The 16119-nt window shown below is 45.5% G+C and overlaps 1 protein-coding gene across 7 annotated transcripts in view; it reads right to left on the bottom strand.

The window, feature by feature from the left end:
- Nucleotides 1–16119, bottom strand: part of LOC147641200 (DNA glycosylase/AP lyase ROS1-like) — a 92908-nt gene that overhangs the window by 36119 nt on the left and 40670 nt on the right. For 6 of the 7 annotated variants that reach the window (XM_086818995.1, XM_086818986.1, XM_086819004.1 and 3 more), the window contains 4 exons: nt 5772–5869; nt 5539–5604; nt 4825–4939; nt 4637–4675 (listed from right to left, as the gene is read on the bottom strand). In XM_086818995.1, the coding sequence (XP_086675121.1) occupies nt 4637–4675; nt 4825–4939; nt 5539–5604; nt 5772–5869 (318 nt within the window). Of the gene's footprint in view, nt 1–4636; nt 4676–4824; nt 4940–5538; nt 5605–5771; nt 5870–15574; nt 15673–16119 lie in introns of those variants that run through there. The other variant, XM_086819017.1, reaches the window with a different exon arrangement.

Here is a 16119-nt window from a genome sequence, read left to right as displayed (position 1 = left end):
CTCCCAACACGAGATGTACATCCGAAAATCTGAGACAAGAAAAAATCCTTCCAAGGCTCAGTGCATGGTAGGAAACCTTTGACCACAAGTTTTCAGAGCAACGCCTTGCACTGAACATCCAGATCAATAATATTCAGCCCCCCCTCTCGTTTGAGCTAAATAACTGTGAGCAAAGCTACCCTGGCATAAGTCTTTGGTGCCATCCAAACCCGACCAAAGCAAATTGCGGATCAATATCCACAATTGACCAATGCACGCACGAGAGAAGCATCAATAAGAGGGAATAAACCAAGCCGAGGCAAGCAATACCTAATTAGCCACCAAAGCTCTGGAGGCTAAATCTAATCTCCAGGAGCACCAATGAAGAAGCTTCTTCTAGATACTCATAAGTACCGAAGCAAATTGTTGTGCAGGAGAAATCTCAACCCCAACCTGGCCTCCCAAATATCTAGTAGTGCATCCTCTACTTTTCCAAGTCAACCCAAGCTCTGCACCCCAAGCAACTCTCGGTGAGTCGCTAATCTAAAAACCAACATATTTGTGCCAATTAATGAGTGCCCCTACTGCCAAACAAAACTCTTCTAGTGCTATCCGGAAGGAACATAAGCATATGTGTCAGGCCTCCAAGAACATGGTTATGGCATCAACTAACTCAGAGTCAACCAGCTCTTCTTGACTACAAAGAGGCAACCTCAATCCAAAAATACCAGCAGTGGAGCAGAGGAAGATTCTCATGGCCTCTACAACTATGACATATAATAATGGGGCTAAAGGGCAACCCTGTCATACTAAGCGAGAGATCTGAAACTGTTCTCCTCTATCACCGCAACCAGCACACTACTGTGGACATCATGATACATGCATAAATCTCCCTTGATTCATCTCTGAGAGAAACCCATATGGCTAAGAGTACCCTCATGGAAGTCCCAATCCACTCTATCATAGGCCTTCTCAAAATCCAAGAGCGAAATGGCTAAGGGCTGATTACTCGCTTTGGTCCATTCTACGGTCCCCAAAACGAGAAAAAGTTATCAAAGATGCTCCTTCCATGTAAAAATCCATTCTGAGTATCATGAATGACATCCGACAAAATTGGCTGCAATCTAATGCTCACTACCTTGGCAAGAATCTTATATGCAGTCCCAAGTAAGGTGATAGTCTCCACTGGCCAATCAATGTCTTATCCCCACTCTTAGGGATATAGAGAACCAATGTGATCTCAGCCCTAATCTCATCCCAAAAAGTAATGAAAAAAATAGGGGAGAGGCCATCCTCCCCTGGACACTTACCATGAGGTAAGGCATGAAGAGCATGACTAAACTCCTGCATAGAAAAAGGGGCATCCAAAACAGCACACATCTCCTCAGTAATCAAATGTGGCAATGCATTCCAAGCCTTCCTCTGTGCCCTATGTCTCAAGTCAGAGTGAGGCTCACCACTAAGAAGCTAGTGATAGATATCAGTGGCAGTCTATCTAACTATAAGAGGATCTCAATGAAAAGTGCCATGTGAATCCTGCAACTACTTGACACTATCTCTGGCATGAGATGGGCCATGAGTAGAAAAGAAATGTTTATTGCATCTACCACCCATCTAGGTCCAAAAGGATTCCTAGGCATGGTAACGGTACTCCGCATGCTGCTCAAGAGAGTGATGAAGCTCTGCCTTAATAGTACATAAAGAATCAACAACCCCATTGAGTATGAGGAGTAGAAAAGAAATGTTTGTTGCATCTGCGACCCATCTAGGTCCAAAAGGATTCCTAGGCATGGTAACGGTACTCCGCACGCAGCTCATGAGGATGTTTCTCGTACTCTTTCTTTAAGGCAGCCAGTCTACGTCTAATAGCCCTTTGTAAATCGAAGGCCTCTTGCCTCTTAGAGAGGACACATGTGTGATAAAAGTCACTAACATCACAGAGAGCAGAGGCCAAGCTTTGCAAGGCCTGCGAGAAATCATGAGATACAGACAAGAGGTGAGCTAATAGGACTCCAAGTTTTGAGTGTCCCACCAAGCGTGCCAAATGTTCAATGTACCTCTAACACGGTTGGTTTCCCGGCATATTAAAGTAGTGATTCTCCTCTGGAGAGTATATCCAGAGTCCTAAATACTCACAACACAATGTATAGATGAACAAACTAAGACATCAATGGAATGCTCCACGCTCGGGATGATCCAATGAAATGCTCCACGCAATGGTCCCCAACTGGAACAGTACAGTTCGGGCCCCCCTCATCCTCCCCACTAGTTTCTTCCATAATCCGGGCTTGGCACATAATGCGGATAATTTTACGTCATAGACCCCCAAGCTCATTACACAAGGTTTATAGGAAGCCCATTGCGTGGAACGTTTTTATCAGAGATGAACTTGGCAGACCCCTTGGTGCAGCAGGGAATATGCAGTGGCCAGGCTGGGAGAGGTGTGCACAGTGACTGTAGCCACCAAGGGTGCCCACAAGGTGACTGTTGCAGCCTGGACCATCCTCATTGGACTAGTCCATGATCCAGGACATCCTCATTGGACTAATCCAACTAGACCATCCCGCTAGACTGGAACAGATCCCCAAGAACCTCCAAAAGTGGAAGGCTCACGCGTCATTGAAGGCACCGCATGCTGAATGGCATCTTCCTCCTCAACCACCAATTGGCATCTTCCCCACCGATGCACCTTGGACCAAAGATAGAGGATTCTCACAAATGGCATCCTCCGGTAGTGAGACCCACCAGAGCATTTAAGACGCATCAAAGGAACCTGAGGGAGTGCGATCCAGATCTTCATGCTACTCGCCTTCGTCTCATCCTCGTCATCATCATTATTTCATTCATTCATTGAGTTCTGTAGTCACTGTCATTCTGTCCTGTGGGTTTCCATCTCACTGTGACCACTGCGGTGTGCACAGTGCACAGTGCACAGTGAGGAGTTGTAACAGCATGTGGAAGTAATACAAGTGATTCAGTCTTCTTCACATTTTTTCTATCTCTACGTTCAAGTCTGCTCAAGTGTTGTTGTGTTGTGTGTGAGCTAAGGACTCTAGGACATACTGTTCACAGTAGAACCACCACTCTCGTAGCGTGCCAGGCAGCTAACCCTGCTACATGTACACTAAAATTTGGCAGGCCCGGTGGGACCCTTGAGTCCTATTAGCTCACCCTAATCTCTGTGTCCTCTGTATCCGCAAAACACGCTCCCATGGTAGTCCGGTCAGCCCATGTAAGAGTCCTCTCTCAATACGGTACTATAGTCAGAAGAGGTTCGACTACGAACCACCTAGGGATCCCCTTCCATCCTTCCCTATGGCAGCCAACCTTAGTAATCCCACCTTCAGTAACAATGCTGGAGGCCAAGCCAACCCTCCTGGTCCAGCCAATCTTCCTGGCATGGAACCCCTTTCCACAGTGCGGAGGAGCACAGAGGAGTGATCCTATCTATATTACTTAGGGTGCTATTGCATGGTTGACTCAATCTGGCCCACAACTTCTTTTTGAGGGCAAGGGAGGATATCCTGTTATACTCGTCCATAGTGGCCCACAACTTCTTTTTGAGGGCTAGCGAGGATATCCTGTTATACTTGTCCATAGGAGCAGAGCTCAAAGATGTTTGCTTTAGGATATTCCCCATTTACAATACACACCACCTCCGCTAAGTATTGACGCCACATGGGAGATTATTGCTAGTATCATGGCATGGCATATCTGGAAGACAAGATGCTCAGAGGCTTTTGAGGGTATTCATGTTTATGAAACCCAGTGTATTGGCAATATATGGAGTAACATCGTTCATACTCTTTTGGCCACGTGGGCCTGTATACAGGGATCTTCTAGAGCTGCCCAAACAAAACGCAGCAGAGTTATGAGAGAGTGGAACCATGGTATTTTCTTTCTTCTCCACTCCTACAGGGCTTTTATGGCAGGCATAGTGCCCCCGAATTGTTGACATCTCCCTACCTTTTGGTTCACGATCTCTTGGGCCCAATGGCAAAGGGCCGCCCTTCAAAACCTCTGAGGCTGCGTCCTCAGAATCAAAATTCACTTGGAAGAAACCTCTTCCAAGCAACCTGACATCTCGAAAGTGTGAGGCGAGGTCGGAGGGCAAAGCCACCAGGACCCAATCTTGAGCCTGGAGACGGGAAGGGTGAGATCCAAAGATTCTGGCAAAGAGGCTTGTTTTGGAGTCTTTCTCGATTTCAGCGTAGAGGACCGCGAGCTCGGCTTCGGAAAAAACAATGGTTTACCCGCCCGAGGGAGATTGATTAGCCATGATGCTAATCGAAGAAAAAGGCCGACTTGAACCTGGATGAAGAGCAATCCGAACCAAGGGGAAGAGACAAGCAAGCGTTGTTGGCCTGATTTGAATAGTGTGGTGATGCATGTGCATAGCATTGTAGTAAAGGGACACTTTTTTGCAATCGGAAGAAAGCATCCAAACACAGCTCTAGACAGGAGGATCTCAGTGTGAGAAACAAAGGTTGAGGGTGTTTACTACTTCACAAAAACATATTTTGGAAGGTCTTTGGACCAAAAATGTTTCCAAAAAGAGATTTGAACAACAATTATGCTCGTAAACGAAAGGTATGCCATTTGCAAAATTTCAAGTCTATGCTAAAGCTAACAAGAATGAGATAGGAACTTTACTTACCCCTGGAGAAACAGTCTTTTATCTCATCAGTTGTAAATTCTGCACATCACAGGTAAATAACCATGTGAAGATCTTTGATTTGAAGGTGCTTTCACAAAATTAGGCGCTGTGTGGCAATAGTGCGGTTTTTGTTCCCAAACGAGAGATTGTAGGAGCTTGAAAAGGGTTAAGCAGGTGAAGAACCACACCTTTAAAAATATTGGTCACAGATGTGCCAAAATATACATAACGCCTCTGTAGTTCCCAAATGAGAGAGCAAGGAACTTGGAAAGGCTCTAGGCTGCTCTCATGGTCTGCAAATACCTGCAAAGGAATACATGGCAACATTCACAAAATGTGAGTCTGTACAGGGACTACCCCTTTGCTTTGAAAAAGTGAAAGATTGAGAGATGCAGAAAGAGGGCAAAGTAGGGAGCTGCAAACAAGAGGAGAAGCAAGGAAGACGGGGGAAGTGGATGGTTGTAGTAGCAAGAAGGGAGTGGAAGCTACAAGAGCGACAGCCCCACTAAAAGGGTGGGGGCTTGCAACAAACAAGACTTACTTGCAAGGAAGACGATGTGAGTCTGTACAGGGACTACCCCTTTGCTTTGAAAAAGTGAAAGATTGAGAGATGCAGAAAGAGGGCAAAGTAGGGAGCTGCAAACAAGAGGAGAAGCAAGGAAGACGGGGGAAGTGGATGGTTGTAGTAGCAAGAAGGGAGTGGAAGCTACAAGAGCGACAGCCCCACTAAAAGGGTGGGGGCTTGCAACAAACAAGACTTACTTGCAAGGTAGTGCAGAACTGAAGCTATCGAAATAGTCAATATGAGCCATTGATTGGTTTGCAAAATAGTACAGAATTGAAGTTAACTGGTACAGAATTGAAGTTATGGTAGTTTTCATTATGGACAATTGAAATAATACCTCATTCACTTGAAAATAAGTCCCATTCAATGGGAATATTCCCTGCATTGCAGTTCTACATGGAATCTGTGTGCATAAGACATGAGTTAGAATCCCAACAGTTTTGACGACGTCCAAGTATGCCTACTGACACCAAGTTACTTGTAGCAATATCGTACATAGGAATGCACGTCAACCAAGTGGAACCCATGAACAGAAAGAATTATCTTTGCAAAGAAATTTAATTATCTTACTAATAAAGTGCCTGCGACAGTCTGATTGGCATTGCCATCTGAGCATGGGCATGAATTGGAAAGCTCCTGGATTTCTCGTTTAGACTCTGGAATTTCGCCTGCACTTAGAAAAAGTAGAGTCATAATGTGAACAACATTGTGATTGAAAATAATGGACTCGAATACCTGTGTTTTAAAAATGTTAACATTTACGAAGCTAATGAATAGAATTGAGGAATTTATACATGATGATGTGATCATTTAATTTCTGAACTTTCTTGTGCTTGATATGTTCTCAAAAGTCTAGATGTGCCAAAGCTCTCCAATTTTGTCCCTTTACTGATTACTTGATCATTATTCCTGATGATAAACCTAATGGGTGTGTTGGGAATCAACAGTTTCTAATGATCATGCAAGTCCCTTGCATGTGTGCACATGCATGACTCTCGAGCACATGCATCACTCCTCGAGAGTCATGCAAACATGACTATAGGCTAGGCCTCCAGTGTGTGAGATCCAAAGGCTCTAATGTAAGCAGATCAGATGGACACAGAGTCAACAATGAGTACGGGGAGTTTCACATTGATTGCACTCCAAGGAAAGGATTGTACCACCCTGAGGAAACATGCATTGTCCATAGGAGCAGGGGAAAGATGCTATATGAAGCAAGATACTAATAGGATTGTCAGGCCTGGCCTGCTGGTTGGCCTCCTGTAGGGAGCTTCAAATGGGAAAGAACCCTCTTTTCACAGTGCCCAGCACTAGCCGTGTGTCAGGCCGCTGAGCAGGACTACCCAATAGCGCTTAAATGGTTTGTACATCGTGCTGAACTCTTCCTGATTTGGTGTCAAGCAATTAATTGTATGCTGTACATTACTCCTGTTTCTCCCAGCCTGTTCATTCTTTTAGGTCAATGCCTTCCAGCACTGATTCCTCTTACAATGGCCAATCACTCTCCTAATCCACCTTGTAGAGTGCCAAATGCATGCGTGACTCGCAGACTCACAGCTCTCAGTTTTCTTGTGTGGATGTGATCCCTCTGTCCACCTCAATGTGGAATCTTTGTGATGACACTCCAATTCCACCCATTGAGATTTGAAGTGCATGTGACATGTATCCTTGTATCTAAATGAAATCAGCTGCCAGTCCTTTAAGGAACCCATGTTTATACAGGCTGATATAGTGAAACACTGCTAGTGCAATAAATGTGTGAATATAGTTACACATATAATGCAATTGTTGTGTGTGGTCGCTTTGCAGGAGAGCTCGTCTGCAAGTCTGTTCACCAGCCTCTGAGCCTTGCTTCCGAAGGTGTGGGTAGGTGAGCCCTGCGCACCCTATCCATGCTGCTGTCGGGGGTGTGTGTGGTTCTTGTGTAATGGTCTCAAATCCGGGTACTACCAGATTAGAATCAAGGAACAGGATATCCCGAAGACAACATTCAATACTCGCTATGGGCATCTGTTAAATCTCTTGTTGGGCGTTGCTGGTTCCTGCTACTATCACGGCAGTCACCTCTTCTTGCAGTTGGCCGTCGTTTGTTTCTGCAGTGTGCTGTTGCCTCTTCTTTTTGTCGTTGCATGTTCTTGCTTTTCCTGCTGGCTGTCACCTTTTCCTTATGTTCCCTTTCCACGTGCTGCCTCTCGCTTGTGTCTTGTTCCTAGTTGCCTTTGCTTCTGCTCAGCCTCTAGGCTTGTGTGTGTGTGTGTGTGTGTGTGTGTGTGTACGTGAGATCCTGCTCTGTTTCGATATGGATTCACAGCAACATGCAGTTTACTCCCATCCTGGAGATAAGGTTACGAAGGGAATGGATCCCAAGAGACGCAAAGCATTGGGGCAATTGTGAACCATGATAATCCTAATGCGCAGTACCTGTTTGATGTATTGCATAAGGATTTCAAGGAAATAAGATTGCGTGGGATAAACCTATACCCACTTTGAAATACAAAATTTATGTGCAAACTATATTTCCAAAAGTTAAAAAATTCTCAAAATGTGTGGTCTTTTTTGCCCCCTTTTTTTTCCTAGGAAAATGCCTAGCGCAAATGGTGTTGCTCAATGGGCTAAGAACTTGCTTGATCAATGCTATGTTGATGGGGTTTATTATGCTGCGCGTGGTTTTTTTTTCCCCAAAGAAGAGACTTCTATTAAGGATGAGAAAAGCATACAACAATCATGGCTATAAGCCAAAATATGATCACCCCAATATGTAAGGTGATCTCAACCGCTGAGGAGCATCATGGTGCCATGAAAGACGTGTGGAACTAGAGGAAAAGAAAATGCCATGGTCCCACTCCCACATGAATACAACGCGCTTTGCTTGCGCAGAACGAGAGAACCCTTGAATATGAGCCCGTGTACCCATGAGAGTATGGATGATATCACCCCATATAGTACTAATGCACTGAGACTCAAAAATCTGGACACCCTCAATTGCCTCCGTGCATCTAGCTCTCCACATCTATCATGCTGTAATATTGGCAACAATCTCCCAATAGGTGTCAATCCTCTGTATGGGGATGGGAGGTGTATAATGTGAGAGAGGGACATCCTCCAACAAACCATATTGGACAATACCTCTACAAATGAAAATAGCAAATGTCTATATCACTACCTTCGAAGAAAAGCTGTGTACAAGACTGGGAAAGCCAGGCAACTGCCCCCCAAGTAACATACATGGCGCAGCCACTCAAGTTGGGCTATAGAACCCCAAATATGTTGTGCAGTGTTGCATCCCCATAAACAATGTCGTACAGCCTTGAATTTTCCGCACATCTCGGGCAGGTAGGTGCTACATCGAAAACCGATCTCCACTGATTGGTGGGGAGACCACCATGTAAAAATAACCAAAAGAAATGAGAGATCTGGCTCCTTTTGTATGAATGCCAAAGCCTATGCCAATATGTGCGTTGTATTACTGGAGTGATGTCATAAATTTCCAAATGTGGCATGAGAGTAGGGACCCTATGTATCTGTCAAATGATAAGAAGCCTAGCATTCTGAACAGTGAAACTGAAAAAGGGATGGCTTTTCAATGGATCAAAGGCATCAATCCACTCCCACTCACCTTGATCCTGCTCAAGATATCTGATAGGACAACCACAAACACCAAGAGCCATGAGTCACTTTCTGAGGAGAAGGATCAATGAACTAGTTCTTCCCCGAACGACCAACAATCCTCACTGGACTAAGCCTGGTGTCTGGGATGATCCCCTCCATGCTACATCTCCTCAATCTCCATCCAAGCATGATAGAATAGATGATGCAATCTATAGCCTCTTGGCCTAGGGGAGAGCAATGACTTGCAGAGGTACACCTATCCTAGGAAAAACTCCCACCCATCTCGGATGATAATCTCCATGAAAGATCCTAGAGAGCCACTCATGCGCATCAATCTAATCAATACGTATGCAAGAGCCCCTAAGATGCTGAATGGATGTAGCTCTCTGATCCACCAGAAGACTCTTGAAGGTCTTCCAAGCAAGAACTGTATATGCACATCTCTCCCATCCTAACCATTGCATGTAATGAGATGCACCGAGTGGCCGACGGCCACGGTGGTTGGTGCAGGAGGAGTAGGGATGAGTGGTGGAAGGTAGGTCACCTAGGAAGTGGGTGGGAAAGGAGGAGGTGTCACAGCATTGAAGGGTTGTGAAACGGCAATGGCAGTTGTGGTATAATAGGCAAGGTTGGGAACTACTGCGGCAGGATGAGGAGTGTGTAGTTTATGAAGTTGACGGAACCCCTTGAGGTAGTAGTAATCTTTATCTTCATGTCCTCCTTTTTCACAAAAGGAGTAGTACTTCCTTTTTGGGCATTCTTGGACGGTGTGTCCAAGTGACTGGCATATATAGCACACCACAACCCCTTCTTGGCTTCGTGCTGGGTCTTTAATTCTTCAATCTCCCTTTTGAGCTGAAGCAAGATACTTTTTCTGCTAGGAGGTTTCTAGCTCACTTTGAGTGCCTCCATCTCCCGCTTCAGCTGAGCCACTGGGTCATCCAATTGTGTCACTGTTGGATGTTCAGAGCCGACATCACGGTCAACATGAGTCGTGCATTTTCAAGTTGGGAGGCTAGCTCCTGGAATTCCAATAATGTTGGTGGTGTGGACCGACTCTCCCGAATCTTCTACTGGGTGGATCTCGGTAAGGCTTGTGTCACCAACTAATGCACCATGAAGTCACCAGGGTAAGTCAGTAAGCGAGCCACTAGCGCTGTGGTCCGTGTCATGAGTTCTGACACTCTCTCCCCTAGTAGGGGTTGGATCTTGCCTAGCTCTTGGAGAATGCGGTCCTCATAGTTACCAAGACAGAAGGTCCACAGGAAGGTATCCTTCAGAGTGGTCCACTCTATAAAGTGGTTGATTGAAAGCTGACTAAACCACTTGTTTGCAGAACCTTAGAGAGTTGATGGAAAGAGCACCGAGAAGACATCCTCCCACTCAAGGCCTCAGCTCTTACAAATGGAGATGAACCGTCGGATGTGGTCCTCCTCAGTGGATGATCCTTTCAAGGTGGGAAGCTTGACGTTGACTCGGCCCAGCACCGTGGAAAGGGGTTCTGCGCGGTAAGAGGATTGGCTGGACCAAGAGGGTTGGCTTGGCCTCCCGCGTTGCCAAGGGTGGGGTTACCAAGGTTAGCTACCATAGGAAGAGGTGGAGGAGGTTCCCTGGGTGGCACGTAGTTGAACCTCTTCCAACTGTAGCAATGTATTGAGAGAGGATGTTTGGATGGGTTGACTGGACTTCCACGGGAGTGTGTATTGGGCATGCAGAGAGGATGCAACACGGAAAGAGGACGCAACGTGAAGAAGGGGTGAGCTATCAGGACTCCCAATTTCGACAGTCCCACCAAGCATGCCAAATTTTAGTGTACCTGTAGCAAGGCTCGTTGCCCAGAACACTAGGTGATGGCTCTTCTCTGGACAGTATGTCCGGAGTCCTCGATGCTTACGACACAACATAGAAGACACTATGTAGCGAAACACAACACAAGAAGAGACGAGACTGTAGAAGGAACTAGAACACTTGCACTACTCAGAGAACATTGATACATGTCCTTCACTGTACCGTGCACACTCGGCAGAGGTCACAGTGAAGAGAACGACACAGCTCAAGCTAATGACAAAACACAGCGTACAAGTGGTATGAAGGATGAGCATAAAGGATGTCCTCCAAGGTGAGATAAGAATGCAAGATAAGGATGTCCTCCTGGAAATATGTCCTCCAAGAACATGAGTGAGAGATGAAGAATGAGCAATGTTGAATGTCCTTCACGATGAGTCGAGGGACCATATATACCTAAGATTCAGTCGGTGGCATCTCTTATCTTTGGTGGATGCCATGAGGGGGTAGCACAGCCTTTCAACATGAGTGAGAGATGAAGAATGAGCAATGTTGAATGTCCTTCACGATGAGTCGAGGGACCATATATACCTAAGATTCAGTCGGTGGCATCTCTTATCTTTGGTGGATGCCATGAGGGGGTAGCACAGCCTTTGGTAGAATCTCCTATCTCTAGAGATGATGTTGGAGTGTCAGTCGGTGCCGTTGGATCCTTCAATGCTACGGATGATCCCAATGCTTGGTGCCACTGTTGCGGTAGACAATCCCTGTGGGGTGGACAGTCCGTGTGGGCACCCTTGGTGGCTACAATCCTACAAAATTGGCTGCAATCTAATGCTCACTTGCTTCGCAAGTATCTTATATGCAATCCCAAGTAAGGTGATAGGTCTCCACTGTCCAATCATGGTCTTATCCCCACTCTTAGGGATAAGGAAAATAAGCCCCTCAATGAGTGAAGAAGGCATAGAACCTTTGTCCCACATCTCCTAGAGAGCCACTCTGATCTCTGCCCTAATCTCATCCCAAAAAGTAATAAAAAAACCAAGGGAAATAACATCCTCCCCTAGACACTTACCATGAGATGAGGCATGAAGAGCATGACTGAACTCCTTCATAGAAAAAGAGGCATCAAGAACGCCACACATCTCCTCGGTAATCAAATGTGGCAATGTATTCCAAACCTTCCTCTGCGCCCTATGTCTAAATCAGAATGAGGCTCAGCACTAAGAAATTGGCGATAGAAATCAGTGGCAATTTGTCTAAACATAAGCGTGGGCATGGTAGCGGTACTCCGCACACTGCTCAAGAGACTGATGAAGCTCTGCCCTAACAGTACATAAAGAGTCTACAACCTAGTGAGCATGAGAATGTTTCTCATGCTCTCTCTGTAAGGTAGCCAGTCTACATCTAATAGCCCTTTCTAAGTCCAAGGCCCCTTGCCTATTAGAAATGGCGCACATGTGATAAAAGTCACTAACATCATGGAGAGCAAACGCCAGACTTTGCAAGGCCCACGAGAAATCATGAGATCTCCAAATATCAAGCATCGGACATGATAGCTCTACATTTGAGAACAAATGATCAGGGATGCTTACATAAGGTGCTGATCCATGGCAACTCAAATCTCTAATGCATAAAACCACTGGATAATGATCCGATTTTAAAGTGCATGCTGCAATAAAATGGTCCCTTCTATCAAGCACCCAATCATCCACATAAAACTCGTCTAACTGTGCATAAATCCATCCTGCATGCCTTCCCCTATTAGACCATGAGTAAAGAAGAGTGGATGGTCTCCTTGGAATGTCATTCTCATGCCAACAGTCCCTGCCATGAATGGAGAGTATAAACCTCTCCCAAGATGCTCTCTCAAGAGGATGCACCAAGCCCTCATGCCACCAATTTTATCCATTGGCATCTCAACCATGTTAAAATCTCCACCAATAATCCAATGGTCAGCCTGAGGCATCAACGTAGTGAGAGATTTTCAAAAGGAAATCCTCTCACCTCTGTGGTTAGGAGCATAGAGGTTAAGAATACCAATGCGTGTAATAGCATGCATAAGAAGAATCCACTCCACTCTCACAGGTAAAATGACATCATGTCCAATGATGCAAGGCAATGGGAATGCAGGGAAGCACAGAGGATTTGGTTTGCGATTGCACACCTCTTTGGTAGGATTAAGAGGGATGCTATCATTTCTTTTGGTTCTATCATTTGGTTGACACAGTCTGGGCCTCAGCTGAGATTCGAGGAGACTGACACGAGCTTGGCAATTATGGTTAGGCAAGGAGTTGCTCGGCAGTGTTGTCTTCAGGATTTGCCTTTCACACTTTGTCCCTCCAGCACAGAGGTTAGACAGTTCTTAGGAGATTATTGCTAGCATCTCAGCCTGGAATATCTGGAAGGCTAGATGCACCGAGGCCATTGAGGGTACTCCCGTTCTTGTTTCTCAATGTCTTTGCAGGATTTGGAGTGATATTATTCACACCATCATGGCTACCTGGGCCAGAATCCAAGGATCTTCGAGGGCTGCGGAGAGCAAGCGCGGCCAGTTTATGAGAGAGTGGGACATTGGTATCTTTTTCACGTCCTCTCATTCGGGACCCTATTGGCAGCACAGGGCTCTTGATTGGTTGAGATCTCCACCTTTCTTGGTGTGAAATCTCCATTTTGTAAAATTTTTTCATACTTAATAAATAGAAGTCTCCTTTCTGGAAAAAAAAAAAGCCACAGCCGAAACAGAAATACAAACACCACCTTTGGTACCAATAGCTAGCATCCACCTGTGTAACTCCACTGTGAAGCTGAGTCTTGATAATCTGTTTTCGCTAACGGGACAAAAACCCCCAAGACCCTGAATGTTCCATGAGACAATCCTCGTAAGGATTCAAAGTAGGAACGACCAGATCTCGTGGTCGATGAAGGACCCCCTTTAGAGACGGAAGTTCGTCTCACATAGGTAAGGGAGGGAAAATTTGACGATGAAAACCTTACCTCTCGTTCCCACTCCGCGGAAAAGCAAGGGTTGGTCCTCAAAATTGGAGAGGTACCATGATAATGCGACTGCGCAGCGTCATCATTGAGGGTGCAATCATCTTGTATCTGTAATGCTACATCCTCCTACGAGGGATCCAAATCCTATGCCTACAGAGCCTCATCCTCCAAAGAAGGATCCACATCCTCTAAGGCAAGAGATGCAAAAGGGTTGGGGTGCTCATCTAAGGATATGGGTAAAGGGGCAGGTACGGGGGTCCGAGAGTGCCTGCCATCTCTAACCACAACCCGACGTTGTGGGGTCTATAGGGGGCACAGGGGCAACTATTGTCTGGGCAGCTGCAAGAGGCATCTACTAGGTAAGACCACGCCGCCTCCTAGAGTGGCCTCTCAATCTAGGACAATCTCTAGCAATGTGGCCTTGTCAACGATAAATCCGACATTGGTCAAGGCTACCTGCAATCTTCATCCTCTGACGGAAATGAGAGCCGTTAGGCCTTGAAGCATGATATGATTGTCAATAATCAATGCATTAGGAACAAGCACAAAAACCCGGGGTACACCATCTAAAGCGGTGATGACAGCAAAACAGAAGCTGAGGCGGGAGAGTCCGGAAGGGCCGGTACCTCTATAACCTAGCCAAAAGATGTCCCTATGAAAGCTAAGAGCTTCAATTAAGACCGAGGAAGAGTAGGGAACCACAATGAGACTGGGGGGGGGGGGGGGAACCATAGGCAAGAAGCGGAGGGAGGTAAGAGGAGGCAGGGAGCAAAAGAGAAGGCTAAGGAAGAGGTGGGGGCAGTAGCAACGGCAAAACAAGCGGTGAGGGCAGAAACGAGAGCAGAGGAGGAGGTGGGGACAGAGGTGAGGGCAGAGGAGGATGCAGAGGGCAGAACCGAGGCTAGGGAAAAGGGAGGAGGCGGAGGGCAGAAGCAAAGCTGAGGGCAGGGACGAAGGCAGAAGAGGCGACGATGGCAAGAGCGTAAGCAAAGGCTAGGGCAGAGTAGGACGTGAGGCAGTCTAGGTGAAAACCCACTTCTGCACACGTGTAATGGTCACATGTGTACCCTTTTGGCATGTCAAAACCCGTTGCGTGTGGTTTTGTGAAGTGGTGCTACAAGCAGAAATTGTTAGAAAAATCGCCACTCTTCTATGGCTGTCATATGGTGCATGCCCTTCCATGGACTCCCACGAAAGACTATCAGGCCCTCTTAAAGCATCAATGCCCGGTATGGGTTGAGGTGGTTAATTTCCCATTAGATTTCTCTAATGCATTGCCAGGATTGGCTCGGATGTTGGGCACTGTCATCCGTCCCCCACGTATATTGGGTACTAGAAATAGATTTTGTATCTCATGGGATATTGATAGACATCCAATACAATGAAGGTTGATGATGTCTATATGGGAGAAAAATATTATGAACTAAAATGAGGAGTATTTGAAGGACCATGCTTCACTTGTCAAAAGTTTGGACATTTGGCCTCTAATTGTCCACTCTTACGTTGCAGCCTCCAATTGATTCTATTCCGCCAGCTCTGATTGTAGAAACATCAATAGGTAAGGCACAGCCTACTCCACCTAAAACAACAAATACAATGCATGTTGCTAACACAGGTGTGCAAATAAGAGCAAGAGCAAGAGCAAGGCAGCCACCTCATATGTTTGCTAGAACTAGTTGATATAGGAAAGCTTTGGGCTGTAGTAGTTTAAGGCGGAATGCAAACTCAACAGAATATGCAGTAAAATATGCAAGCAGACGTTGATATGGCTTGCACCTCTCAATAAATCGATCATGAAGGCACCTCTCAAATGCATGTCATATTATGTGCAAGGTTTAAACAACTTGAATAAATGGAAGTTGGTTTGGGACTATGTACATAGAATGAAGCCAGACATAGTATGTCTTCAAAGCCTATTTTCTTTCCACTAAAAATATACATCTATTCCAGGATGTTGTCTCTTTGGATGGCAGAATACTTACATTCCCACAAGCGCAAACAATATGGAATTTTGGCATGCATTACAAGCCTATCTGGCAAAAAATTAGAGCTTTGTGGCAGCAATTTGAAGTGATTCCACCTGTCATTCAAAACAACAGATTGTTAGACTAGATGTTGCAAAGATATGAACTTGGTTTTCCCTAAGTACCTATGTCACGACTCTTAGCTCACCGCTGTCCGAATATACAGATTGATTATTCCCAAGCCATGGATTGCTCCTCATTCGAAAAGGCATTGGAATACAGATAAGACAACCAAGTGGTAGAAACAAAATCTCCAAAATAGTTGGACCAATAAATTGCCGTTAAAGCAGAGAGTTTTCCTTTGGTGATGCTTGCTTGGAGTGCTACCTATTGGTGAAACTCTAGCCAAAAGAAATTAACTAAGGTTGAAAGAAAAACAGATTCCCTGCAGATAACCTGCTCTAATACCAATTGTTGAAAATTGGTTGGAGATTAATGAGTGATTACACAAATCCTATTCCTAATCACACTTCGTGCTTAATGGCCTTCATTTTCAAAAACGT

The sequence above is a fragment of the Cibotium barometz genome, chromosome 2 (genome assembly GCF_041138505.1).
Source record: "Cibotium barometz isolate CiBa-2024 chromosome 2, ASM4113850v1, whole genome shotgun sequence".
NCBI lineage: Eukaryota > Viridiplantae > Streptophyta > Polypodiopsida > Cyatheales > Cibotiaceae > Cibotium > Cibotium barometz.
This window is presented reverse-complemented; position numbering and strand designations above follow the sequence as displayed.